General features: G+C 44.2%; 1 protein-coding gene across 1 annotated transcript in view; it reads right to left on the bottom strand.

Moving 5' to 3' along the window:
* Positions 1 to 5,064: 5,064 nt before the first annotated feature.
* The window catches only part of MXI1 (MAX interactor 1, dimerization protein), a gene marked incomplete at its 5' end in the record, with an annotated part of 47,380 nt that continues 24,861 nt past the window's right edge, over positions 5,065 to 27,583 (bottom strand). The window contains 3 exons of the mRNA XM_010084333.1: positions 5,065 to 6,938; positions 8,311 to 8,482; positions 9,621 to 9,735. Of these exons, the coding sequence (XP_010082635.1) occupies positions 6,775 to 6,938; positions 8,311 to 8,482; positions 9,621 to 9,735 (451 nt within the window). The remainder of the gene's footprint in view (positions 6,939 to 8,310; positions 8,483 to 9,620; positions 9,736 to 27,583) is intronic.

Below are 27,583 nucleotides of genomic sequence, written 5' to 3' on the forward strand. Positions count from 1 at the left end.
ATGTGAAGCTTCTCATAGCTCCACCTGTTCTTTTTAAAAAGGAAAATAAAGTCTTAACCCATACCTGACATGCACTATGTGTGCTCATCATCCCATGTAATAATAATAAATGGTCTGTCACAAGGCTATTTGCTCACTAGTCCTGAACAGAAGTTAAGGTACAGTGAGTCACTGGAATGTAACGGGGGTGTGAGTCTCCCTGGTGTGTACAGTCCAGCCCAAGTTAAAACTTTTTCATTTTTGCAGAGCCTTTCAAAAAAAAAAAAACACAACCAAACTAGCAAAACTAGTACATTTCCTTTGAGTAACTTATTGGCACCTCTTACAACACGGGTTGCCTAATGAACTTGGCTGTAATTCTTCTGTTGAGCAATGCAAAGAAATGCTGGCAGACAGTTTTGACACCCTTCTTAAATGCCTTACCTGGAATAGATAGTGACACAGTGATACCACTGGGGCTGACATGGTTGAACTATGGAAGAGAGAACATTTTGAACACAACTTGTATAAAGAAGAAAACCACCCAAACTGCCTCTTGGCCACAGTCATTCCTTCTAGCACTTAATTTTTTTTTTTTTAATGCTGTTTCATCATCTGTGGGACAAGGCCACTTTGTGTGTAGTCTGGTTTTAGGACACTGCCTTAGTAAAGTGTCTTGAGAAATCCACACAGAAAAAATAAACCCTGAGTTAAACAACACTGGTAACTGCCAAAACAAACAAATAAGCAAGTTCCTTATTTTACAAACACTGAACTGACTGGAAATGTGTGGCTGAAAGTGTTTTGGTAGTGGTTTGGTGGGGGATTTTTTTGTTTTGTTTTTTTAATTTATTTCCCAGCTTTATCAGCTGGTCTAAACAATGAGAACCCTGATTTTTCAGAACTCATGCTCTGCCTTGACTTCTAGGCCTCTCACAAAGCAGAATAAGTACCTACCCCAGTGCTATTCAAATCCTACAATAAAGCAGAGATACTGAAATGACACAGGGAAAGCTAATTAAGTGAAAAAGTCAAGAGTGCAAAACCACTAAGCTGGAGACATTATGGAAAAGATATTTGTCAGAGAACATAGATTTGTTCCTTTCCGATAAGGATACTGTAGAAGATGACCAGTACAGGCTACACATTTCCTCTTAAAAATAAGTTACTACAGGAAATGGTTTATCTAGTACAGCCTCAGTCTTGTACACATTGTAATCTATTTGGGAAATTAAACCAGCACACATCTGACTCACAAATCTGGGACTTCTCCAGTCAGTTTAAGTATTTAGAACAGTCTTGGGAATAGCAACTTTAAATTTTGCTGGTCACAGCAATCCATTTCTCTTCTGCCTTCCCTTATGCCAGAGTGGGATTGTTGTTTTCCTTACCTCTGTAGATGGTCTCAGAGGTTTGTAAATACAAAAAAGGACACTAACTTAAAGATTGTGATTCAACGCTGGAGATGTCTAGAAGGCAAAACCAATAGCAAACTTCTGTACTTACTTCCCCTTGACGTTCCATTCCCCTGAACCACCACTGTGGCAGTTATTTTGTGGAACAACCAACACTTGCATGTCTTGCAGCAGTTACACTAAGCATGAGGTTATGGAAAATGTTCTTGGGCCAGGCCCAAGAGAAGGATCGCTACTTGCAGCTGGTGCTGCTCTCTGCAGTGCAATTTGTGCAATCTCTATCTGCACTCTAAAAAGCTTCACTCACGACTGGAAAATAAGGAAGGACAGCTGCATCAGGACTATGGTATCCAGCCACGCCACACTGCCACCTGTTAACATCAGACCTGATTAATCAACTTCACTGACACACCAAAACTCTGGCCTTGAGCTGAGGGTTCTGCTACACAAAAGCACTCACATTATTTCCTTTTGTAAAGCAATTACACTTCTACGCTGAACTCGCCTTGCAATGAATCCTTGGTCTGTACAGAAGTGCAAAGCTTTCCCAGATGTATCTATCGCAGATGCAGAGGAGGTTCAGTTGCTATCAGGTCATAAAATTTATCACTTACCAGAAAATCTGTCCACAGGAAAAAGGCCCAGGAAAAAAACATTAGACTTTATTCTGCTGTTTACAGAATAAAGTAAATAGTAAAGTAAGTACAGGCTTAGTTTTTAATTATTATCACTTCCCTAACCTCAGAATGAAGTCCTAGGTTTTACCGTTCTCTTCCACAAAGTGACCCCAGTTTCTCTTTCCAATGACGCATGGCTGGTGCTAGAAAATACACGAGAAAAGTTTATGATCCTCAGGGGAAAAAAAAAAAAAAGACAATCTCCATTTGGTGTACACGATGGATCCCACTTCCCCTGAAGCCAAACGTTTCACCCATTTCAACAGGACAAACAGAAACACAGACTACAAACAGGAAGCAGCAAGTACAAGAGAACAAAGAGCAGAAAACCAAGAGGCTGGAGCTCACAGGCCAAAACAGATGGCAGCAAACAAACAAACAGAAGGAAAACACAGCCACCAAACCTGGAAAATGATAGGTCTGTATAGTTAACCCCATTCCTACTGACCTACTGATTTCTCGAGACAGACCACCTTCGTCACTGACATGCCTGTAATGGAATGGATGTTGAAATGACCTTCAAGTGACAACTCGCCACAGGATAACCATGACAAATGCAGCCGGAGAGTCATCCCCACCTTGTCTGCAGACACGAGATGACATATTGTAATGCGCTTGTGTCAAAAGAAGGAAAATGCTGGATGGTCTTTTCAATGAGTTTGTCCGTAGCAAAAGGACCCCCCGGGGATCCAATTTACAGAGGGAGGACTTGACAGAGTGAGCTTACAAGGGAGCTGTGCATGTGCGTGCATGTGTGCCTTCTGTGTGGGCAAGTCGCCTAAGGAAAAGACAGCCAATTCTTGCTTTTACAGGAAAAGTCACCATATTCTTGTAAAATTAAGCAGAGAATAGGACTTCTGTTAGTCTACAAACACAAAAATAAAGCAGAAAAACAGTAGCACCCATAAAGAAAACCATAAAAAACCTCACACAAGCTTGCAAAGGTGAAAGGAAAACATGATTCCATGCCCAAATAACCATGTGGAGAGAGTGTTACTCTGGATGACACTGGAATTAATGTGGTGGTCAGACACCTAGGGCGGCAGAGGAGAAGACTGAAGTGTTTCACTTTAATCTCTACTTGCAGAGGAGTAAAACAAGGCCTCAGAAGCAGGACAAATCCCACACAGTTGTGCATTAAAAAATACTACAGCTGAGAAACCCAAACAGCAACATGCTTTCAGTGTCTTTTGTCTTTTGGAGGGAACAAACTTTTTTTTTTTGAAGGACAGAGTTTGGACAAAACAGACAGAAAGCTTCTGTGATCACTTTTCTGGGGAAAAACAGTCAATTTGACATGCTCTATTGGATCTCTTAGAGTTCAGTAGTGTGAGGGACCATCTCAGCTTCTAAAGGGGAAGAGAGACTTGACCCTCAAGGGTTTGGACCTGCACCTTTGGATACTCACTCTGTTTTACAAGATTTCAGGGTGGCTAGTAGAAATTTGGATGGTACTTTGAAAAGTGACATGACCTTAAAGCCGATCTGGCACACAGGACTACTCTAGCTTGCCACAACAGGGACAGTTCAGGAGAGTCAGGCATTTTTAAGCAGAAGGAACTATTATGATCATCTAACTGAGTCCTGCATAGCCCTACAAATTGGCCTGTTCAATCATCTAAAAGTAACTTCTAGCAACTTCTCTGAGAAAATTAGTCATCTTTTTGATGCAACAGACCAGACCAACAAAGGGAGTCGCGAGGAGTGTGATAGCCTGTGGGAGGTGCAAGCACACAGGAAAGGCCAGAGTCCACAATGCAGTAACAAAGCAGTGCAGGACAACCTCAAAAAGCCAGAGAAATGTTTCTACCACCTAAGAAACTATCCAAACTCTAGCTGAAATGTGCTAAGACCTGCCATAAAGAACCCTCCCAGCACCAGTACAAGCAACCCCTTGTCTTCAGCAGCTATTATAAAGGCTCTTTGTTTTTTTTATCCCTGGTCCTCCTCCTGGCTGGACCACTGCTGCCAGCTGAGCAGTCGGGCAGGTGGCTGGTGATGGAAGTTCATCTCCTGTGACATTTTCCCCATTGTATTTGCAATTGATACCAAGACCCCTTCAGGCCCACAATGCTAGAAAAGGTAGGAGATGCCAAATGGGCCCTGGAGCATACAGGCAAACATTCCAGACACGTTTATTCCAACCATAGGCATGTCACTGTTTTATACCAACTAGGAGTGCAAAGCCATTCCCCACCCCTTGAACTTCAGTATTTCTCAGCTGTGATAGTTCTCTCCCAAGTGGCCATTTAAACAAACAGGAATATCAGGAAGGAAGAGGTGCTGGGACAGCTACAGAGAAAAGGTCATAAATAAACAAATCCCACTGGTATTCAGCTGCTCACCATCAGGGCTGCCAGTGGTCAACACTTTCAAGGAGAATAATAATGAATAAATAAATAAGGGCTTGCTAGAGCTAAAGTTTCACACTTTTCACCACTCAGAAGACTGTCCCTGTCATGGTTTAACTCAACCTTGTGTCATCAAGAGATTATACAGACCCTAAAACATAAATCCAAGCCACATTTCTTCTTTTAAAACCCTTGGGCCCCATTTGTTAAACTAGAGCTCGATTCAGTCTGTGGCAGACTCCTGCTCCTGACAGGTCAACCCCAGAAGGAAGAACAGATGTACGGAGCCACTGGATTACATGAACACAAGTGAAAACAGATTTAACAGCAGCAACCTGATCCAGACTTAGTAAGCAAATTAATTTTAAAAACCCAAAACAAACAGAAATCATTCATTACAGCCATGGAAAGATTATTTCTCTACTCAAGCACATGTGCTGTGCCTCTTACAGGGGATGACACATTTTGGAGGAGAGTGGGGGAAACATCAGAATATTTAAACAGAGACAACTTATCATAATGCAAACTTCTACAGCAGTCTCACTCGGGATCTTCTCATTGCAGGATCGAAGGGCACAAGAGGAACAAAGACTTGGCTAAAGTGATACGAATCACCAAGATGGAAGAACACGACTCATTTCAGATGCAGAAATGTTTAATGGCGTTAAAGTGCTACTTTAATGGGGACCATATGCTAACATTTAAACACAATTCCACTGCACTGCTAAATATGGTTGTCTTTATTTTTTTTATTTTACCTCTTTTTGCCCAACCCTACTTAAAACAATAAAATAAAAATCTAAAGGTCTGAAATTGACAACCCATTCAAATCAGCAATAAGTTATGAATTTTATAAAGCATTTTCTCCTCTTTTTTCTTAGTAATGAGGGGTAGTTAAATTACTTAAGGATATACAAAGTTTCAAACAATGCCATAGGTGAGGACTCTATTAAGGTTTTTAAAACTTGGAAAACAAAATAATCCTGGCCATTAAAAAGACAAAAATAAAAAAAGCAAAGCCCTCAAAGTGCAGGTTAGAATGCTCGTCTCCAAGAAAATTAGAAAACATTTGCTATAATAGCTCTTAACAGCACCTGCACAGATAAGATGGCAAAGCCCTTGGGAACAGGACGTGCAGTCAAAACATTACAATAACATGAGAGACGTGCTGAGCTTAACTAGGTTAACTACTAGACAAACTTCAAAAGTCAGCAAAGGGAATGATTCTAAAAAGAAAACTGAAGAAACCCCCACCAAACCTGGCCTCTTCCAGCTAGCACAGCCTTCATCCATTGTGTGCATGGCAAAAAGCATCTTTGCATTTCATTGGGTCAAGTGCTTCATCAAAACAGAGATCTTTTCATGGCATAAATTCATATAAAAGACATCTAAGGTTTCATATGGACAAGCTCTAAAAAGACGCATCAGACTTGGGGTGTTTTCCCTCCCAACACATTTACAAATGTTTATCAAAAAATCTCTTCAAATAAAAAGGTCATAGTGGCTCAGTATCTGGGCATGACTTTCTGGCATATCACCTCTCATATGTGCTGGTTTCTTTCTGTCCTCAGCTGGTTGTGTGCCTGCGTACGAGCACGCATCTACCGGGAGATCTGCTGTCGGTGTCACAGCCTGATGCGTGACACAGCCCACGCTGTGCTGGTAGATTACAAGTGTGTACCTCTTGCTTTGGCCACACATCAGAGGTACTTGCTTTTTAAATGATGTCCAACAGAAAGCTGAGCTGAATGGTGTTCTCCCCTGAACATCTCTCTTTGCTGCCCCCCTCTCTCTGGGCACAGAATGAGACTTAATAATTATAGTTATTGTTATTCCTAGGCTATGTAAGCCTTGTTAGATTTCATAGTACATTACGACAGCATTGGATTGTGATAAATTGTAGGACACGGTCCTTTTAGGACCACAAAAGCTCTTCAGAAGGGCCTAAACTAGGTTGTTCAACCTGAATGCATTATAAGAAATTCTGACATTTCTCAGATTTCATGACAGAAAGAGAGGGATGAGTCTCTAGTATCCTCTTTCAAACAAATAAATTCAAAACAAAGTGTTTCATCTCTACGGTCTAGACCCAGGTCCCACAGAAACAAATGGATTTCACTGCCTTCAGAGGGACTAGTGTTTGGTCTAACTTTTTGCCAGCAGGCATAAAACATGACCAAATGAACACATGTGGATTTCTGTGGAGGCTTCCTTTACTCAAAAAGCTTTATATACAGGTCTCTCCAGGAGTAGCTGTCAATATGTCATTTCTGAAAGAGGATACTGGCATCTAAGACCCAGTTTGATCACCCCAGTGAAATTATTCGCCCTGCACTGTTGTCTCACTTGGTTCTAGGAAGCAAATGAGAGCTTGACGCTGGCGCTGGAGTAACCCTCGTCACTCCCAATACTCTGCAAGCTGCTGTGATCATCAATATCACTGATGCTGGTTGTGCTGATATTGTCCACTTCTCCATGGGAGAACTCTGTGCTTTCAACATCCACTTCAATCTCTTCTGAAAAGGAAAATGAGAGAAACGCGCACAGGTTAGCACCACAGACCCAACTGCTCCCTTCAAGCCTGCAAGCTGCTGGGACTCCTCCAGTCAGGGATGAAGTAGCAGCTAGGCAGGAAGACTTTCAGTGTTCTCCCTGGAACAGGACAGGCTGGTGACTTGATTTATAAAAAAGACTAGAGACCAGCTTGGAGTTTTTCTTAAGGACTTAGCAAAGGGGTTTGACAGCTCCAGCATGCAGGCCACACCATCGGCATAGGAGAGCCACCCCATGCACTGTACTTGTTCCTCTACCTCTTTCTTAGGAGCTCTACTACACCAGTGTTGGGGTAGAAGAAACAGATAAAACAGAAGGTAACAGAGAAAATGAAGCATGAAGTTACCCCAAAACATCATACTTGTTTGATATTATGTTGACAAAGCCAGGGCCACTCATATAGGGCATTACATGCATTGCCATGGGAATCTGGGTTACTCTCAGAGTTGCTCAGTGGACTTTAGAACATAAATCTTATTTTTAAGAAAGACTTATAGAAAGCAGAGATCTAGTTAAACAGGTATCTTGGTTCCCATATAATTTAAGAGTTTTCCAAAAGGATTTTTTTTTTTTAAACTACAGACTCACACCCAAATTACACAGCATCTTTGGGTCTGTCAGTAAATATCAAACCATCTACTGTGCCTAAATATTGCTCCACAACAGAAATATCTCAATTCAAGTTATCTTAATTCAGTTAGCTGTTCGGATCATCTCTATCCAGTTTTAACTGGAGATGGAACTCTTTGGGAAGCCTGAAAAAATAAAAAAGAAGGGTGTGTGCAGAATGACTCTGGGAATTTTAAGAGGCAATTTGCTCAATTCTGTTTGCTTGGTTATACCAGGGTACCTTGGTTATATCATAGCCCACTGGATGCAGCTTTGCAACATCTGTTCCAGTCCCACTAATATCTTCTTAGATTTTCCTCTTTGTGTTGCTGAGTGATTCAGTAGACCAAAAAGCAGAATGGGTATCTTGACTTTACCATCAGGTATTTAGCTACTGTCTTGTGATCACACTATTTTTCCCAACTAATGCTTTGGCATTTTAGAGAACTTTTCACAGAAACAGGTCACCTTAAATGCCACAGAAATCAGCTCAAGTTGACAACAACAACACTTCTTCCAGACTTAATTAGAACTCATGCAAAATAGTAAACTCTTCATATGTTTATGTGTGTGTGTGTCTGTGGATGTGCATATGTGTAGGCAAAATCAGTAACCTAAAAACCAAAGGCCGTAAGAAGAGGGTAGGTGAGAGACAAGAAATGGATGAATCTCACGCTCTCGCTTCACAGAGTCCTGGGAATTCAGTGCTAGTTCAGCAACACCCACCTCGCTCCGAGTCCGAGCGATCTGAGGAAATGGTAGATCCAATGCTGTCCATTCGTATTCGCTCTATCTCCTGAGGACCCTGTAGTTGTTCCAGTCTTCTCTTTAGGAATCTTTGTTCTCGTTCCAGGTTCTCAAGCTGGTGTTGGCTTCTCCTTTCAGCCTCTTCAAGTTTCTGACATGATCAAATATGACTCAGTAATTAGTTCCATCCTTTTCTCCTTCCCTCCCACCTCCACTGCCCAGATACCTGCTTTACTTAGACCTTCCCAGGTCCCAGAAGGATTTAAGCTGCAAAAGAGCCCTGAACCAAGCTGCCTTCCAGTCTCCAAGAACAATGCCATCTCCCCATATCTTTTCCACCTCTCAAGTCCTGATAAATCATACATATTAGTATAAAAAGTCTCTGAGGACAGAACCTCTCTAGGGAAACAATTTGTAGTTTGTGGGTCATTCCACTTGAGTTCATCCACTTGCATTACCAAATCTGTCCACGAAGGGGCCTCAATTCCCTTAACCAAACCAATCCAGGGTTTGTTATGAACCACTGCAACATAAAAATGTGCCCTGGGAGTTCTGTGCTCTTTGCTGCATGGTTTAGTACGATTTCTCAGAAACAGTTTTCTATTCAGAAAGCAATTTACATAACCTACTACAGATTTCTTTGATCACAGCTGGGAAATCTACCAGGGCACTGTTCTCTGTTTCCTACAACAAGCACATTGCATAAGGAGGAGTCATTTCAGGCTAACTCTGTCCCCTTTGCAGTGCTTTTTCTCCTTTACTATCCATCCTCCCTCCCACTATCCTGACCTGTGACAAAGTATTTCATCCCCTTCCAGATACCAACAATGCTACATTTTCTTTTCATGCTTCACTTTGCCAAAAGTGAATCTAGAAGAGTGCTGGGCTAGCTTGCAGGTTCACAGATGAAACCCCAACAAGCCAACCCTGTCTCACACTTGTCACTTGTGCTAATGCTTCAGCAGTGGAAACTCACTAGCACACTAGAAAAAAGCTGCATTTCCCATCAAAATTCAGTCATTCAACAGTAGGTATGTTTTTCTTTAAAGAGATGCAGCTGTCAATGAATGATCACAATAGAGAACAAGACCCCTGCTCTCCAAATCAATCATTTCCGTAGCTAATGGAGTTCATTATGGACCCTTATAACAAGGTGGCTTGTAGGAATGACAAATGATTAACCAAGGGGACAAGGCTTGCTTGCCTTTTTTTTTTTTTTTTTTTTTTAAAGCGTTATGTCTCATTCCCAACAGCCTAGACTGAAAGCAGCTGGGAAAAGCAGCTCTTACCTTGATGTGTGCTTTGGCTTTGTTGAGCAGCCCAAGAGTTGTGTGCCTGGTGCAGTCTGGTCCTAGCGGTATCAGAACTTTTAAGCGTTCTAGACACAGGCGAAGGTGAGCTCGGCTGCAAGGGGAGAAGAGTAGGATCAGAGCTATGCTTTCAGAAAAGGAATGCAATTTCTTTCTCTACTTCCCTCCTACAAGACAGTTTTCATGTTTCCCTGTTTCTACACATCACAAGATTCCCCACAGGTACCAGGATAAACTGCCACTAAACTATCTATACTGCAAAAATCAGCTGCTCACCAATACTTCGGTTATTGCTAACCTCTGACAGACACTGTTTATTTTCTGCTGCCTGAACTGATAATCTGACTCATCTGGATGAACTTTGTGCAGGGGCAAGACACACAGGCAAAGGGTACAACTATCTCGTGGGTTTCCTCTCTCAGCTATCTGCTGTCTGTTTTGCTGAGAAGAACTTCTGTGAAAGCAGTTTTGAACCACCGCTACCCCCTGCATGCTTGTGCATCGTTGGCTCAAGGACATTTGCTATGAACTGATCTAAGGACCATCTTTTTGCTCAAAATTAAGAAGATCTATGAAAAAAATCATCAGCCCAAACCACCCAAACAAACTCTGCTTACAGTTAAAGCAGCTAAAAGGATGGTAGTTCCCAAGAACTACACTCTCGCTCCTTCCTGGCTGGGCCCAGGTCTGAAATACTGCTGGGGCTGCAAGGTCTGTGGGAACAGGAGAACCCAAGACCTTCCTCTGGGCAATCTTCTGACCTTGGCTCACGTCTACAATGACAGGCTCAAGCATGACAGTGTTGCTGATGATACGAGCCATTTTCTGCAGAATACAGAAATGTGTTCTGGGGAAAATGGTTCAGGCAGCAGTGGCAAAGCTCATCGTCCTCAGGCTACACAGGAAAACTGTTCCTGCTGCCTCCTCCTCTGTATCACGTATGCAGGAATGAACAGCAGATTTATGGAAAACTATCAAGTGTGGGTTGTCTTTTTCCCCTCCCTCTCTTTCTCCTAGACATTAATGATTTATGTCCAAACTTGTCATTCCAATCAATAACACAATGACATCAGCTCCACCATTCACATGCAAGAAACACAGGTGCAAAAGAGTCCTGAAAGCCTATCCCAGCCTCTGCTCATGCACAAAGAAACAGAATCTTAGCCTGATCCATCTCAATGCAGGGGAAGAAAAAAAGAAAAAAAAGAAAAAAAAGAGCATGGACAGTTAATGTCCATTTGTTTTTCAAATTCACTATTGCACCCAGTTTGAAAGGGGTGGGGGAGAGGAGTCTCTAATCAGGCAATTATGTCAGTGACAAGCAAGGATGATTAAGGGTGGAAGGGTCAGGGGTTTTGCTGATGAACTGTCAGCACAGGGGAGTATTCACTAGCACTGCTGTAGCTCTGAGCTCCTCACTGTTTCTATTATAAATCTCTTTACAAAGGGTCCATCATTCTGCCTCAAGAACAGCCATAGGGATGCATAAGACTAGCAAGGGCCTTGAAGAACACGTGTTTTTCATTAAATATGAACAACCCGAGGGGTGGGGAAAGGGAAATCATAATCCAAAAATAAACTGAAAAAATAATAATCACATCAATCTCATCTTTCACTTTTCAGCCTGCTCTAGGGCAAACCCCACTGACTTTAAACCTCTATGCATGATGTGGGAGGATTTTTTTCTACCTGGAAACCCAGTTTCAATGTAGAGGTTGATCAACAGGAGTTGTGTGCACCCACTACAGGTTTACCCAATGACTCATGATGACCTGTAGGGCCAGCAGTGAAAAAACATTGCTGGTTCATGCTGGCATTAGAGTTCATGTCACCCCACAGGAGGCTAGACACTGACATGGTGCAGCTAGAGAAAGGGGGAGGAGTAGGGTCTTGTGGTTAAAGTCATTCTGAGCTTTCAACCCATTTTTGGCTCTGCCACAGATTTCCTGAATGGCCACAGAGGCAAGTCACTGAGTCAGTCAGAGTACAGCCATCAAGCTGCAGCACAGAGCAGCACGTCTCTCTTCACAGCACAAGTACAAGCACCAGCCATACACTTCACTTACAGGATCAGCCCAAGTCAGAAATGCAGCTTGAAGGGAGCTAAAGGTATCTGCATTGACCTTGGGGCTGGCGAGCAGGGCCAGTTCCCCCACACAGGGAACCTGCCACATAGCACTTGCTACAGGTAGGGACTACAGACTCCCCCTGCCCTGCTGGGCTAGGACAGCTCCCAGCCCATGGTGAAAACTGAATTATTTGTGCAACAGAAAACAAAAAGTTTGGGGAATCAACATCTAAACAGTGTCAAACATATCATAGCCCACTCCTGAACACAGAGAGAAACGGACAATGCATCTACAGCCTGAGCTTTGGGCTGAGGCTCAGCACTGGAGGTTTTACCAGGAACCAGGGAAGGTGCTGCCCCAGGAACTGCAATTCCTGAAACCAGCAATCAGCTTCATGCAGGAGCAGACACTGGCTGGATTGCTGAGAGAGCTGTTAAAAGGATGGCATTGTGATCTGCACGTAAAAAGCTAGGTTATGTGCAGACGCGATAAGATCAACCATGTTAAGCACCTGAAAGCTATATGCAAAGATCCAGACACATAATAAAACCCTAGACACTGAAACACTTCCAGTTGTGCCCAAGGACCGTGGTGGATGGAAGGTTACTGCACTCTGCAGGCCCTGGCAAGGGCAGGGGGAGGACAAAGCAGTCAGAGGGTCTGTCCTCACGAGGAGACTGGAAAAGCTGGCAGAGAGTTACTTCCCCAGCACCTGTGGCCCCCCCATAGGGGACATTCCCCCAGTTCTGGATTCCCACATTGTCTCTCAAAGCCCAGAAGATTGTCCCAGGCTCATGCAGATGGTTTTCAGAGAATCCACTCCTACCAGCGGCTCTGCTGGCCGGCTGCCAAAGGCTATGGCCCGCAGCAGGGGTGATGGCCTCTGCTGGCACACCAGGCATCAGGAGGGGACACCTGCCTGTGACAGAGGGTGTGAGCATGAGCTGATAAGCTCATGATGCACATAGCATGGCTCGGGCAATGAGCACACTGCAGGAACAGGTGGCTTTGACTGAGCTGAGGCAGGTCTGGAAGAGGGTTGACCAAAGCAATCATGTCTGTGCTGCTGTTGGATTTTCCCCTTGTTTTGCACTCAGAGCTGAGCCACACTGAGTTTTGACGCCACTGCAAATGTAAGTGCGTTTGTATCTCCAACCACAGCCTAACGAAGGGAAATGCACAGGGTTTTATATTAGCATATGGCACTGGGCCAGCATCAGAGTGCAGGCTGGTGCAGATGGGGACAGCCAGGCCCTTCAGCCCCAGCAGTCACCTCCTGCTGCTGGGGACGACACTGGTGGAACTGCTTGGGAACTCCCTGGCCCAGTGCAGATGGGATAGCGAAGACCAACCAAGCCCACAAACCGTCCTGGCACACGAGCGCATTGCTTTCCTTCAGACAGATCAAGTCAAACACCTTTCCTAGCTCTGTCCCCTCTGCAGTGCTCAATGCCTTGCCTTTTTACTTTTGAAGTCTGACCTGGTCACAGTCCCTGACCCTTCTCTCTCAACAGCCCGAGTGGACCATGATGGGCTCTTAAGCCTTGAAGGGCACAGGCAGGTCTGACACACTGATGGGTGGCTTCAGTAAAACCCAGAAATAAAAATCTGTAGCTCAAAAGCATCACAGCAAACTAAGCTAAAAGACCATTTCAGAGAAAAAGCAATCCCAAGCCTGGTAATCTTTCGTATCTACTCCTGGAGCTGTACCTGGGTAGCTGTAATATCACAGGTCAGGCCATGATACAAATGTCTTTTCCCTTGTTTACCTGGACTCTGTTGCAACGTGGCTTTGACAACGCTGCAGGCTCTTGTATTCAATGAAAATGCCAGCATTGTGCAGGCTCCAGACAGAGACAGATGGCTTTCCATGTAAACCACTGGATTATGCCAATATTTGACGCATCTGCCAATATCTGGAAAAACAAGTCTAAATGCCCATGTTGTTATATAACAGAGAAACAACTCGCGCTTGGTGCGAAGGGCTGCTGCCTCTTGCTGCCTTGATCCCAGGGAAGACAGAGGATGACACGAGAATTCCAGTTTCAGCCGAGGCCGAAGACTTTGCACACTAGCTGCAGGTTAGATAAGAGAAACTGGAGCCCACTTCTCCTACCTAAGTGGCCTTGGAAAAAAAACAGGCTCACATAGCAGCATCCCGAGCACATGGTAGGTGCTGGATGTGCTGAAGAAGGAATCCATGAAGGATTTGAAAGGAGAGGGCTCTTCTCCTTCCCGAGAGATCAGCCTGGTACCCCCTTCCTGCTCAGCCTGATGAGGTAGAAAACTCCTGTCTGAGATTCCCATGTGGGGCACCAGGGTGGACAGAAAAGGGGCAAAGCACCCAGGAGACACCCAGAGCCTAACATGTACCCCTCTGCCCCAAAGTGCTGAGGACAATCTTTTATCCTGTTCCACCTGGCAACACTGGCTAGGACAGAACCCCTTTGCTGCTTCTGCTTCCTCCCCTGTGTAGTGCCAGGAGGAGCCTAGAAGCAAGTTCCTCTGGGATGTGGAGGGCAGGCAGAGTGAGGATGACCTCTCCTCTCTGCCAGGAGCTGCTGCGGGAAAAGGTACATCAGCTCGTAAACAGATGGGCCAGGAGACTGAAACAGAAGACAGATAAGCAAGCTCAGCAGCCCCACAGCCCTGCCAGCTGATCCACAACAATCCACAGGTGGCTGCAGGTGGAAGAAGGGGGTGCTGGCCCCTGAAAGGGCAGCCCCACTGCTGCCCGCTGGGCACACACTGTTCTTCCCCCTTTTCTTTTGTGCCTGTGCAAGAGCTTCTAACTGTATTTGGATTACCTACTTCTACCTCCAGGTCTCCCCTCCAAGCCTGAGCCCCCAGACCCTTTGTCAGAGAGGAGGGGGGCCCTTGCTCTGTGCAGCCCCTCCTTGCACTTGGCTCTGCCTGGCTGCAGAGGGCTGTAATTTCACAGCCTGCTCTCCTCTCCAGCTCCCAATGACATCATCCACTCCGATTATATAAAGCACAGGGAGGAAGCCTTTATTTATGCGTGCTTTTTGCTCATAGCCTCAGCTGTCTCACTCTACAACATGCACCCAAATCCCACTGCAGAAACTGGGCTGCCTTTTGCCTGCATCAAAACTGCAGTGCAGAAAAAGGTGTGGGTACAAAAAAACCAAACCAAACCAAACAAATCCCATTTCCATCCCCCACTCTTCTGAGGACATTTTTGAGGGGTTTGGGTAGGAATCAACCTACCCCACCACTCTGCACCACAGCAAGGACAATGCCACCAGCCTCCTCCCCACCTGGGAAGTCCCCAGAGAGCTGAGGGACCCATGGTGGCAGCTCCAAGCCTTGTGACTGCTGGTCACAAAGTGGCTACACAGGGGCTAGAAACCTACCTATCTTCAATGCCTGATGAGCCCCCCGTGATGGCCAGCCCCAGGCTGGAAGGCCACTGGCGGTTTCCCTCCCTGGGTCCCCATGGGCTCAGCCAAACCCCTGTGTGCACTGCCTGCCGAGTGGGTGACACATACTGCCCCGGCGTGGGTCCATCCTCCTCTTGCAAATATTGCAGCAATGGCTGTGGGCATGACCATCAGGAAGCCATCCTAGAATGTAAACATCCCTGGAGAGACTGCACCTTCTTTGCTAGGACAGGTTTTGGGTTTGTAGGGTTTTTTCCCAGCTTCCACCAGGGGCAGAAGAAATGGAAACTGAGACAATAAACTTTCTGCCGAGGAGTCAGTCAAACACATGCGCACACTCAGCTCTGAGGCAGCAGGTTTACCAGATTCAGCACTATCGCCTCGTCAGACACTGCTGAGAGATGGAACCAAGGCCCCAACATCTGCAAAACACACAGACAAACATACACACACACGCACAAACATACACACACACACAGACACACACACTCTCCCCATCTTTAAAAGATCAAGCATCCCTCGCAGCAGGAAATGACCAACTCGCCTCCAGCAGAATTTCAAAATGCTGAATTCTGATTTTTGTGTGTTGAAAGAAGAAAGCATCTGAGGGAAAATAAAAGCATTTCCCAGATATTTTTGTACTATGCCTGCAGGTCTATAGGGCTTGAATTCAACAGTGGATTTAAGCCCGTGCTTAACATCAGGAATATGCTCAAGTCCCAGTGAGGCTAAATAAGACACTTGATCTCCAAGAGATGTTAAAAGAACAGAACCAAACCAAACCAAACCAAACGCACCAAAAGAACTAGCACAAGGAAGATCCTTCCCCTCTGCCCTCCTCCTCTTCCCTCTACACCTTTTCAATGTCGAGTCTAATTTAACCCTGAAATTAGAAACCACCAACTTTGTTTGGATTTCAGAGCTAATAGATTGCTTAAAAAATTCAGGAGGGATCACTGGTTAAAGAAAGCAATTCCTGGAGAAACGCAAGTGACCCCACATCAATAATTCACTGGACCAGAATGATTTTGAGATAAAAGTAATGAAAAACACATGCAAAAACCACAGGGCAGAGAAAATGGGGGAAAATACGGTTTCCTTCTAAAAGCAATTCACGGGTCAGAGGCGTGCATATCTCTAACAGCCATCATATGACTTGATTTTTTTCCTTGCTCTAGTCTCTAACTCCCAGCCCAGCATCTCTGCAACAGTATCTGCCCTCTGCTTTACCAAACACTTGTCTTCAGGAAAGGAAAAGAAGGCTTTGCCAAGCACCAGGATCGGGAATGGTGAGGCAGCTGGGTGCTGGGGGGGAGCGAGCCCATGCTTTCTCTGCTGCAGAGTGTTATGCAATTGCTGCAAGCCCTCCAGCCACATACAATAAAGCTGCGGTGGTGTCCAGCCAGCCTGCAATAAACACAATCGCAGCCGCTCACCCCAATTCCACAGGACACCAGAGAGGAGACACGTTTTAGAAGGAAATCTGGCTCAGAAACATGCAGTTAAAAGTTAATATTCTCCACCTGAGCTGTGAAATAATTCAGAACAAGCCTTGCTTTTTGATTTTACATCAGGTCTCTTCTCAAAATTATTTATTTTCCTGCATTTGCTCCCAGATGAAGGAGATACTTCCTCATTTGCCTCTTTGTTTCAAGTCAATTTCTACCAATGGCTCCCTGGCAGGTAGGAGTATTTGTATTGCAAATGCTAATAAAATGTACCATGAAAAAGTAATTGGAAAAGAAAGCCTTTCTATCTTTAATTTTTTTAAGCCTTCCTATTGTTTAAAACAAACAAATAAATGAAAATTTATGACTGACAATAAAGAGACTTGACAACGTATTAGAAATAGGAATTTAAAGGAACAAATAAGTTCTATGGGCAAATTTTTCAGCCTGATCTCAATTGTACCAGATCTGTCTGCAAAAGTTAAAGATGCATATGCACCCAACTCAAATCAAGGGCAGATGAAAAACAAACCACAAATGAGGAGACTCACGACTAAACAATAGTAAGAACAATAACAAAAACAAAAAAACCCAAGGCAATGCAGCTTTTCAAAGTCACACAAATCAACACACCTTTGCCTGATGACAAGCTGCATAACAGCAAGATAACTGGTGGTACAGTGCTCAAGAAAGCAGCACCCTGATTCAAGGCCGTGAGTGGACATGAAATACAAACAGCAAAGTACGGATGCACTCTGCAACAGCAGTGTTTTGTTCAAAGGTCACAAAACCAAGACAAGGTACACTGGGAAAGGAAGCATCTTACCAAACAAACAAAATACTTGGAAAAATGGATAGTTTTGTAGCACACAAACCCTTTTCCACATCTGAAACAGAAGCTACAAGCCTTAAGGTAAGCATAAAGCAAGGATTAACTTAAAATACACTGCCTACGTTCTCCCTTGTAAAGAGGACTGTCCTACAAACCCTGCCCTGACTGTCCCCAAGCCCTGCACAGCCTTGCACCTCAGAGCTAGCATATGGGCATGTGCACCCCCATAGGGGCACAGAAATTACTTCTACCCCCAACTCTTCTAGATGGGAAGACTCATCACTGATTCCAACTTTGGAAGAGCCTCAGGCCCTTGGCAAACAGAGGCTGCAAAACCAATAAACCTTGTGCCAAGGGTTCTGTTGCCACCTCTGGTCCATTCCAACATGGGTCTTTCTAAGCTGCTACTGCAGTCCAGAGAAGACATGCTCTGCTCACCTCCCTCTGTCACACAACTGTCAAGATCTCTCCCTTTCCTGAGATCCTTCTAAGTATAACACTGAATGTTATTGAGAGGACTCTCCTGATTTCGTTACAATTTTGAAAGCAAATGAAATCCTTCAAGGCTTTCCAAAATCACAGCAGTGGAAGAGAGGGACACAGAGAGAGGAAATCAAGCAGTCTCCAACCCCTGGGTGAAACATGGGGCATCTGGCTGAAAGATCTGGCCTTCCTGAGGGACAGGTGACTCCTGGGCTGCCATCTGGAGAGCTAATAGACACTTTTGTCTTTATCTCCCAAAGGTTTTCAGTATATCCACACTGTGCAGACATTCAGTGTAAATCATGCCCAGTGGGCACAGGGGTTGGCCTACAAACACACCAAGCTACGGGGACACACAAGAGAGTTTCCACTTCCCAGATTTAAGGTCACAGCACTGCAGATAGGGCTGTGAACAGGACACTTCCGGAAGACTTGGGGTCCTACTCTTATCTCAGAGGGCACTTCAGGGAGTGGGACTGCTCTTATCTCACACTGAGTGTCTGTTACCTTCCTTTTCACTCTGACCAGCACTGCAAAGGTTGGACTGTTTGCTCTGCTCTGTTATCACTAGCCTTCATTCTTTATCTTGCTCAGGTTTTGGTACTACATCGTACTGTAAACTCTTTGGAAGAAGAATACAGCTGCACTGAGGTCTAAACAGGATCTTGTGACTGCAGTCAGAAATCAAGCAGGTCCCAAACAATTAGACTAAAGCAATATTATGATTCTGAAGTTGAGGGAATATATCGGGGGCTATTTTTATTTACACAATAATTTCTGGGCTTTTGGGTCCTATTTGTTGTATATCTTGAAGTTTTTCTCTTTGAACTAGAGGGACAGAATGCAGAAGCTTCATCTAAATGAAAAAATATGATAAAAAAGAGAGACCATCTGTAATCCTATGACCTCCAAAACTAGTATGCTTAAAGGAATGGCAAAAAAAATTGAATACTGATGCTCACAGTAATAAAAATGATGCCATTTTGGAACGTGCCTCCTCCAGGGTGAAACTCACAGCTGTTTGGTAATACGACTGCTCATCCTTTCCTAACCCCTTTGATCTTCAGAGGCACCAATGAGTCAGATTAGTTCAACTCAGTAGAGAAAGATCAAATATAACAGCCTGTGCTTCACAATGAAAAGGTGATGAGAGCAGGATAGGTGGCTATCTGCCCAGCAGAGGAACGGAGTCAATCAGTGCCTGGAATTTTCTCTCACCTCTTAATTTTTGTCCAGATCTAGCACTGAGCTCTCAGTGCCTGTTCATCAGTTTCTGTTCCCTCCTTCCAGCTTATCTATGGCTTTCCGCCTTTCTTTGAAAGCAATTTGGAGAATCGTTAGGAGATGTCAAATAGCAACAGATGCTCCGGAGCAGGGTCTGTTATTATTACTTATCAAAGTTAATCTCCCCCTAAAGTTATGTATTGAAGACCTAATATTATTGATCTTGGCTATTAGCCATAAAGTATTTTAATCCCTGATGAATACAATTAACTGAACTTTACTGTAGCACAATACACAACAGCAGGCTAAGCTGTGCTTACAACAGCATGCTAAACCCTATAGCCATCACAGGCCATAAATGCTCTACAACATATTCTCCTTCTGACCTAAAAACACAGCATAGTTGCTGCTGGTATGGTCACATCCAGGTACCTCTTGCACAAGATCATTCGGCACCAACTTTTCAATCACGCCCACTGCCAACCATGCATGTATCACAGCTTTGCCACCCTGGCAGTAAGATACACTTATGATCCTGCATTTGGCTATCAGGAAACATGCAAAGCAAGCTGGAAACATCAACGTGCAACCCAGGCTGGCTAATTACAAAGCCCCAACTAGCCCAGTCTAATAAAAACTCTGTCTTTGTTAAAAAGTGGTCAAAAATAGACCTTGGTCTTTAAATACACACTGGTGTCCTGTGCCCTTGTTCGCACTAATACCATTACAATCATCCTTCTAGGGATACGCAGTGTGTTCACAGCCACAAAGTCTGCTCCAACCAGTGCGGTGTCCTCCTCCGCACCACCAACATGCCTGCAAAGCAGCTGTGCCATTCATCAGAAACCTGCCTCGCCGAAGAGGAGGCAGTAACCTGCTTTGCTGTGACCTACGGATTTTCGGCTTTACTGATAGAATTAGGTCACTGGCAAAGATAGCCAAGATTTTCCAAACTCGCCAGCTATTCTTGATTATTCTGTTCAGAGGTTTCCTGGCAAAGCACCATGCCTTTGAAAAGAAATGAGGAGGTATTTCAGGTTCCTGCAAGGTTTCTGCAGTCAGACACCAAGAAGCAGGGATGCTCTCACCCCAGAATCCTTAACTGCCCCTAAAACTGCCAGGCAACAGGAAGAGCTCTCCAGTTCGGATATACTGCCATTGAGTCCTTGCAGCTTGTCATGGAGAAATCAAAGATGGTGCACATGAGAAAACAGACGAATTATCAGGGATCTGCAGACCCTTGAAGGCCACCTGGCTCCACTGAGACTGGAAGAGCCAAAGATATTAGGCAGCTTCCCACCAGGCAGCCGGAGAGTGCCCCTGGACCGCTCTCCTGGGTACAGCAGAAAAGCTACCCAGAGTCCACAGCGTGTCATAGCAGCGAAGGCATTAACAGTACCTCAAATCAGAGCCTCTGTCTCTTCATAATACTACTGAAAGAGACCCTGGACTTCAGTGCCTACTAAACGCAGTCAGGTTTTAAAATACTAACACTACTAAACAGTTGAAAGAAGCAAGAACTTGCTCTGTAAGATGGATGTCTGTCCATCAGTGAAAGAGTAAAGGATGCTACTAACTTGTTATTTGGAAAACGTATTTCCTGCTTTCAAAATAATGAGCAGGGAATATGCTCGTATCAAGAATATATTCTGATCTGGTTCTAGAAGTTTTTATTGTCACCAACGTAATTTTTTGAATTACACAGATAAGCTATTGCTACGAGAAGATTTTTTTACTGTTTGTTTAGACAGGACAGAGGTGTTCCACCCCATACATTTCTTTTCTGAATTTCAGTTTCCTCACTTCATAGAAGAAAATGATAATCCCTAATGGAAAAATACTCTAAGAATGTGACCATTTGGAACACTTGTTTACACAATCTTTTATGCCAGAAGGAAAACATGTGCTCTTCATTTAATACCTCTTCACACTGTCAGAAATATTTAAGGAGTCATCAAATATCTACTGTACCTTTCAGGTATAGAGGGCATGCATCTGGAACAGAGGAAGCAGTGCATGTAATTTCACCTTGTAAAATTATTTTAAATTTAACCTCAGACTTCCCAGGAAAAAGGAATTACCAGCCAAGGTCACTATCAGGCATGTGTTTGGAAAAAAGCACTAAGAAGGAGAACTTAAGAGATCCTATCGCTACTTTTCCTACTGGATATGTACTTTTGCATATAAGGAACAGTAATACTGTATTTCAAAAGTCTAGGAGTTAGCCAAAACCAGTTTTAACTCAAGTTAACTATATATGTCACTCAGCAGGGGAACCTGAAGAGAGAAACACAGCTCCCAGCACTATGACAGCAGATGAGTCATGTCCTGGTGCCATACCTATGGAGGTATCAGGAAAGAAAAAGTTTTTGAAAGGAGTTAACAGCGAGTGTGAAAACACACCTTGCTTCTACTTAACTGTTGTGATGTGCTAATACAAACTCATTGTCAATACACTTCTTCCAAAGAGGAGCAGGGTTTATCACCCAGAAAATTAAAACAATGTAAAGTTCAGAGGAAAAGAAACCCACAAAACACCAAACTAAACCTCTTGTCTTGCCCTCTCCCTTTAACTACCCTTGACACCTTCCTTGTATTTTCTTTCTCTCCTCTGGGCATGCATGAAGGCCAAGAGATGTAAGACTGCTCAAACCTCAGACAGGGAAAAAGCATTAAGCTGTCCTCTTGGAAACCTTGGGCAGGAAGCAATGTATCCATAAGACATGAAAATCACTTGAATTTTTTCAGCTCAACTCCAAAACTCCTAGTGCTTCAAACAGGGCTCAAAAAGTCATTATATTAAGCACAGGACATTCTACCTAGTGAACTCTTAATCAGCTGGAGAAGATCATTATGACCCCTGCCTGGGTCAGCAATGCCACAAACGAATACAATTCTAATTCCCCCAAACCAAGAACTGCTGTAGTTGAGTAAACCAACATTCGTGTGAGGATTAGCTGCCTTAGCTTGCTCCCTCTGTATTCTGCCTGCAGGAAAAGGGTTAGGCTCCCACCTGCGAACAAACCAAACACTGAAAGGTTCATGGTTTGCTTTGGAAATAATTTAAAGAGAGAGAGGAACTGGAACACCTCGTCCTCTAGTTTGGCGGAAACTGGTTTTCACTTGCTCAACTATCAGGACAGTATTAAGAAAACAACCACACAAGTTTACAGAAATACCTGCAGTGGCCTTGCATTATAATGACAGTCACACCCTTCCTTCCCTATTATTTTGTGGTGTTTATGTTCCTCACAGGGCCTCATGAATGTAGACGAGATAAATTAACTGCTTCACTATCGATATTTTCTATACAGCATCCCATCCTGGGATCACTCCTTGTTGTTTAAAAAAAAAATAATCACTGGTGTTAAAAAATAATTAAAAACTGAAAAACAACACCAAAGATAATTTTCACTGTGAACCATTCACCTGGGGAGATGCTGGAGTGGGTCTCTTCATCAGGAGAGACAAATGGCAAACCGGAAGCACAGATTTCTTGACTTCCCTAGTGATGTGCTAGCCAGGAGCTTGCAGAGTTTGCATACGCTTTCAGGAAGGGGGAAGCAGCAACGAAACAGAGCCAACATTTCAACTCTCCACAAGCAAGAAAGGGTTATGCAGCAGGCAAGACCTTTAAGTGAGAGTCAGCAGACCTGTCTGCAGACAGCTTGCAGGGCCTCAGGTAAATCCCTTGAGGAACTGAAGCATGCACTGCTCATCCACAAAATGGAGCTAATCCTAATTCCTCCATGGACTACAGCACAACTATATCTATTTTTGGTTTTCAGGTGCTTATGTAGCTCAGCAATGACACTGGTACATGAAATGCCTAGAGAGTAAAACATTTTGGGAAGCTTTCTCTGCTAGTTAACAATGCCCAGAGTACAAGATGACCACATTTCTCAAAAAGGATCAATAACCCCTCACTGCTCCCCCCATATATAAAGCAGAAGGTATCCAAGGTCCCTTCTTACCACTGTCCCAAGAAATTCCCAAGATGAAATTTCAGCAAAGTTCAAAGGAGGTTAGTCTGAATCGGGACCACAAGATGAAGTCTATGTTGATGACTTTGCAATCAAGCAGTCATAAAGCTTTATATTTCTTTAAATCCTTATCCTTTAGTTTTTCATGTCCTGTTGCTAATGCCATGTGTCCAGAATATTATGACTTAGGCCCCATAAAAAAACCCAAAACACCAGAGTTGCTCAGACATCACACCATTTGAAAAACCAAGCATAAACACCTACATAGGATGCCTCCTCTGCTTTCTGTTTTCTAAATATTTAGGCTGCATTGGTGAGTCAAAACACTGGCTTTATGTGGAGGACAGAAAACACTTCACTCTGGGTGCTTGGATTTGAGAATCACAGAATATAGTCAGCATTGCAGTGGAGATTACAAGAGCTAGCAAGATTAAGAATATTTTTCACTTTAAATAACAGAATGGTTTTAACAAATGCTCCTTTAAAAAGAAGAAAAAAAAAAGCCTTTAAGAAACATGCAGTTTGCTTTCCCTGGATGGCTGAGGGGTAGTGCAAGGCAGCACTGTTCGCAAAGACCCAAGTCAGCTTGGAGGGCTTACAGAAGTCTGTACAACAGCTTTCCACTCCGACTACAGCTAACCATTTACAATGTGCCCAACACACAGTATAACCCCCTTCCCACTCTGCTCTTTTCCCACCACATATATTTTTCTCAGAGATCACTAAGAAAAAAAACCAACAACTGAAAGAAACTCCAAGAGACATGCATGACTACAGAGGGCCTTCATGTGTTTTCCTGAAGAATATGATTCCAGATATAAGATTTCTGCTCTTCTCCCCCTTTGCAATCCCTTCAGTGACACGCATCCCCATATGTGCTTTTTCCAGTGAACACCAAGCCTGTAAGCTGCTTTTCCAAGCCAAGAAAAGTTTAAAAGAGGTCACACCACAGAGAACAGGCTCTGCGCATTTCCTAAAAGGGTCATATTACGTAGAATACCCACTGGAGACAAAGTGTTCCCATCCGGTTTCCCACTTCTTTTTGGCATCAAAGTTGCTTGTCTGGGTAGGTGAAGTGGCAAACGCATGTATTGGGAAAAGGAAAGATGAATTTTTTTTTCCCCTGTTCCCATATCTCAGGCAGAATTTCTCAGCACTCTTCTAGTGTCTAACAGATTGATTCTTGCAATGAAAGATGATTACTGTATTCAGCATTCAGGACTCTCCCCTTGACACACACAGAGGCACTCAAGTTTGGTCAGCTTTTTTGCTTCCCTGGAACAATGCTGAAATAATTTTCTTCTTAGTTAGATGTTGGGAAAAAACTTTCTAGTAGTAACAACAGTTAAATCAGGGAAATAGGTTGCATTGCCTCCCTGGGCAATCCTGCTGTCACAGGTTTTTAAGGCCATGTTAGGACTGGCATCTGTCAGGAAAGGTTTAGATAGAGCTTATCCTACCTTGGGGCAAGGGGACAGACCAAATGCGTGCTGCTGCAGGCCCCTCTCAGGCCCATCTTTGACAGCCACAAAACACCATGTAAGTCTGAAGAGTGCAGTTTCTTGCCCTCCTTTAAGGCACAGGGCCCCGGCCAGCTTGCAGGGGCAGCATGCCGAGTCTCTGGAAAGCAAAGGGGAATTTTGCCTCTCTGAGCTACGATCCTGATGACAGAGCAAAAGATTTGCTCTGGAGTGGGAGTTGCAGCTGCTGCGTGCAGCTGGAAAAGGGCAATAATGCCACACGTGTGGGATAAAGTAGGCAAAGTAAAAGGGAAGATCCTGAGGCATCTGCAAGGCACAATTTCCACTAGCAGAATGAGACAATCCCCTGCTGTGCGGGTTGGTGAGGAAAGGGCAGGAGTAAACCAAACCACAGGAGGGGCTGCAGGGAAGAGGAACCCCCACCCCCAGTTGCACCCCAGTCATTCCATCAAGCTTCTCTATATGCAGTTATGCAGCTGCAAGCATGGAAAAGGGCAGCCAGCTCTGAGGAGTGCCAGGATCCAGTCTATGAGAAACACTGGAAACAAACACAGATCAAAGGGAAACACCAGGCTGTATACACAGCTGGGGCTGTTTTCCCCTGTTAAAAAGAGATGGGCACGTAGATTTTTAACTGCAAGCTCTTTGTATGTGCTTGCAAGTAACTGTGTGCATCTGTGCAAATGTGAGTACTCTCCCCACAGTTGGCCTCTTGACATTACCGAAGTAGCTAATGAATGGTATTTTCCAAACTGCGTGGAAGATTCCCATACAGCTGGGCAAAGTCTCGCTCGGCAACCCACAACTCAACCCACTCCAGGGAATAAGGCCAGATAAGTGGGAATGAAAGACACGGGAGATACAAAGCAACATCTTTTTAACCTCTGATTTCTACAATAAACCTGTTACACTGCTCCACCTTTCAAAATAACTAATTTGAAGAAATTCACTGAGTTTCCAGAAGGAGCAAAACACTTCCCATCTCAGGGCTGGACTTTGGCCATGTGAGGTTACAGAGAATTACCTCAAGTGTTCAACATACTGTGTCTTCAAGTAGCATTGGCAAGTCCCTCCCAAGAGGAAGAGGTGGAGGTCACGTCACCTAGAATTTCCTCAAGGTCTGGGAGAGCCAGAGCAATACCTTCTGCACAATCCAGCTCTGAGCACAATGAGGGATGCACAGTAGTAGCAGACGGAAATGCCAGCAGCCGCCTGTTCTCACGTCCTGAGACTACTGGCTGACCAGTCTCTCCTTCAAGGCTGGGGAGCTCCTCAGATCTGATCTCACCTCTGAACCCTCCTATTCTGTTCTTTTTCTCTCCTGGGCCACTCAAAAGGGAGATCTACCCATACATAAATAAGCATCAAAATCAAGTCTGGCATCAATTTCCTTTTCCCCTCCACATATCCCCTCTGATGGGTATGTGGCTTTGTCAGCTTTCATGCCTGTAGAAGGGTCCTTGCCCCCACTTATTCAAGTGGAGAGTGGTGTCTATCAAATGCCCTCCTTTCGTTGTTGCATTATTCACTGTCCTGGACAGTAAGACACTTGGTGCAGGAACCCTTGGCACTTCTCTCCAAATGACTAGGCACAACTACAGCACTTTAGAGACAAGCAGGGGGAGCAAGGATTCATTCAAGAGTCATTCATTAAGAGCTGACCTGCTAAACGATTCAGATGCCTTCAGATATTCCACCCTAGCTCAGCAATCAGTCAACTTAGAAATAGCAGGCTGCACTTGACCTTATAAGCATGACTAAGTTTGTGCAGCTGTTTACTACCTACCATGATAAAAACCACACCCTTATCATATGAGCTGTTATCAGTCTGGAACATGTGTGAACCCACCGGTATCATTCACAGAGTCTATTTCTATGAAAGTAACACTGCATCTCAAACTCACAACTTTCCACCAGAGGTTTCAGTGCTAAGCTTTTTTGTATCATTTTCTGTGACACCTCCTTCTTGCCCTCAGCCCCTCCTGGACAAGAAACCCTTGTAGAGGCAGTTACAAGATCACTATGTAACAACTGCTACATCCCCTTTCCTGCCTCACCTTTTCCTGCCTCACCTTCTACAAGCTGAACTTGCAAAATCTTCCACTCACAGCAATGCTTTCTTCAACAGGAGTTGAACTAGATTATTTTTAAAGGTTCCTTCCAAACCAAACCATTCTATAATGTTGAGTCTTAAGGTACTCTACTTAAACCCCTGGGCAAAAAAAAGTAAGAGCAAAAAGCATCCATCCTTTGCAGAAACGTTTCATTTTTCCCTAAATAAGTCATGTTGCTTTATGAATGCACTCTCAAAGGTAAATAATTAACAGGCAAGAGGGACAGAAAATCTTACTACACAGCTAATGGGAAGTGATGCTCAGGCAGCAGTGTACACATAAAGGATATCCTCAAAAGACAGCCCTTAATTTTTTTAATGGACCATTGGGCAGAAGACCTGTCTTACCCTACTGCTCTGGGAACCAGGGATTCCTCAGTGCTCCTCCAGACTCGGACAAATCTAAAACCTTTATATGACATTCAGCTTTGCATCTCACAGACCCAAGAGCCACCTTTGAAAAAGGAGATATTCTAATTTTGCAAAAGCCCAGTAAGGATTTACCAAGGAGCAAACACAAAGCGTGCTAGGCAGAGATGATCTATATTTCTAGACAAATTCAAGCTCTCAAGGCACACAGAAAGGGAGGCAGGTAGATGACACCGTCTGCCACTATATTCTGCCACAGCCCTCACTTAGCCCTGTCCATGTTACCCAGTGGTTCCAAGGGAGGAGAATTCCTGACCCTTGGTTGCACATTGCCCGTTTAATTGTTTTATGGTTGTCACAAGCACTGCTGGGGAGGGAACCTGCCTGGTCTGTTTGCTCACAGCTATGCAAACTGCTTGGGGTGATCAGCACCATTTGCAGCCAGGCAACAACCACAGCAACTGTGAGATGAAGCCTTTTGCTTTCATTTCCCAGAGAAGGCTATGAACTCTTGTTACACCGCAGCACCCAAAACAAGG

This window comes from Pterocles gutturalis, unplaced genomic scaffold, assembly GCF_000699245.1.
Source record: "Pterocles gutturalis isolate BGI_N339 unplaced genomic scaffold, ASM69924v1 scaffold40975, whole genome shotgun sequence".
Taxonomy (NCBI): Eukaryota; Metazoa; Chordata; class Aves; order Pterocliformes; family Pteroclidae; genus Pterocles; species Pterocles gutturalis.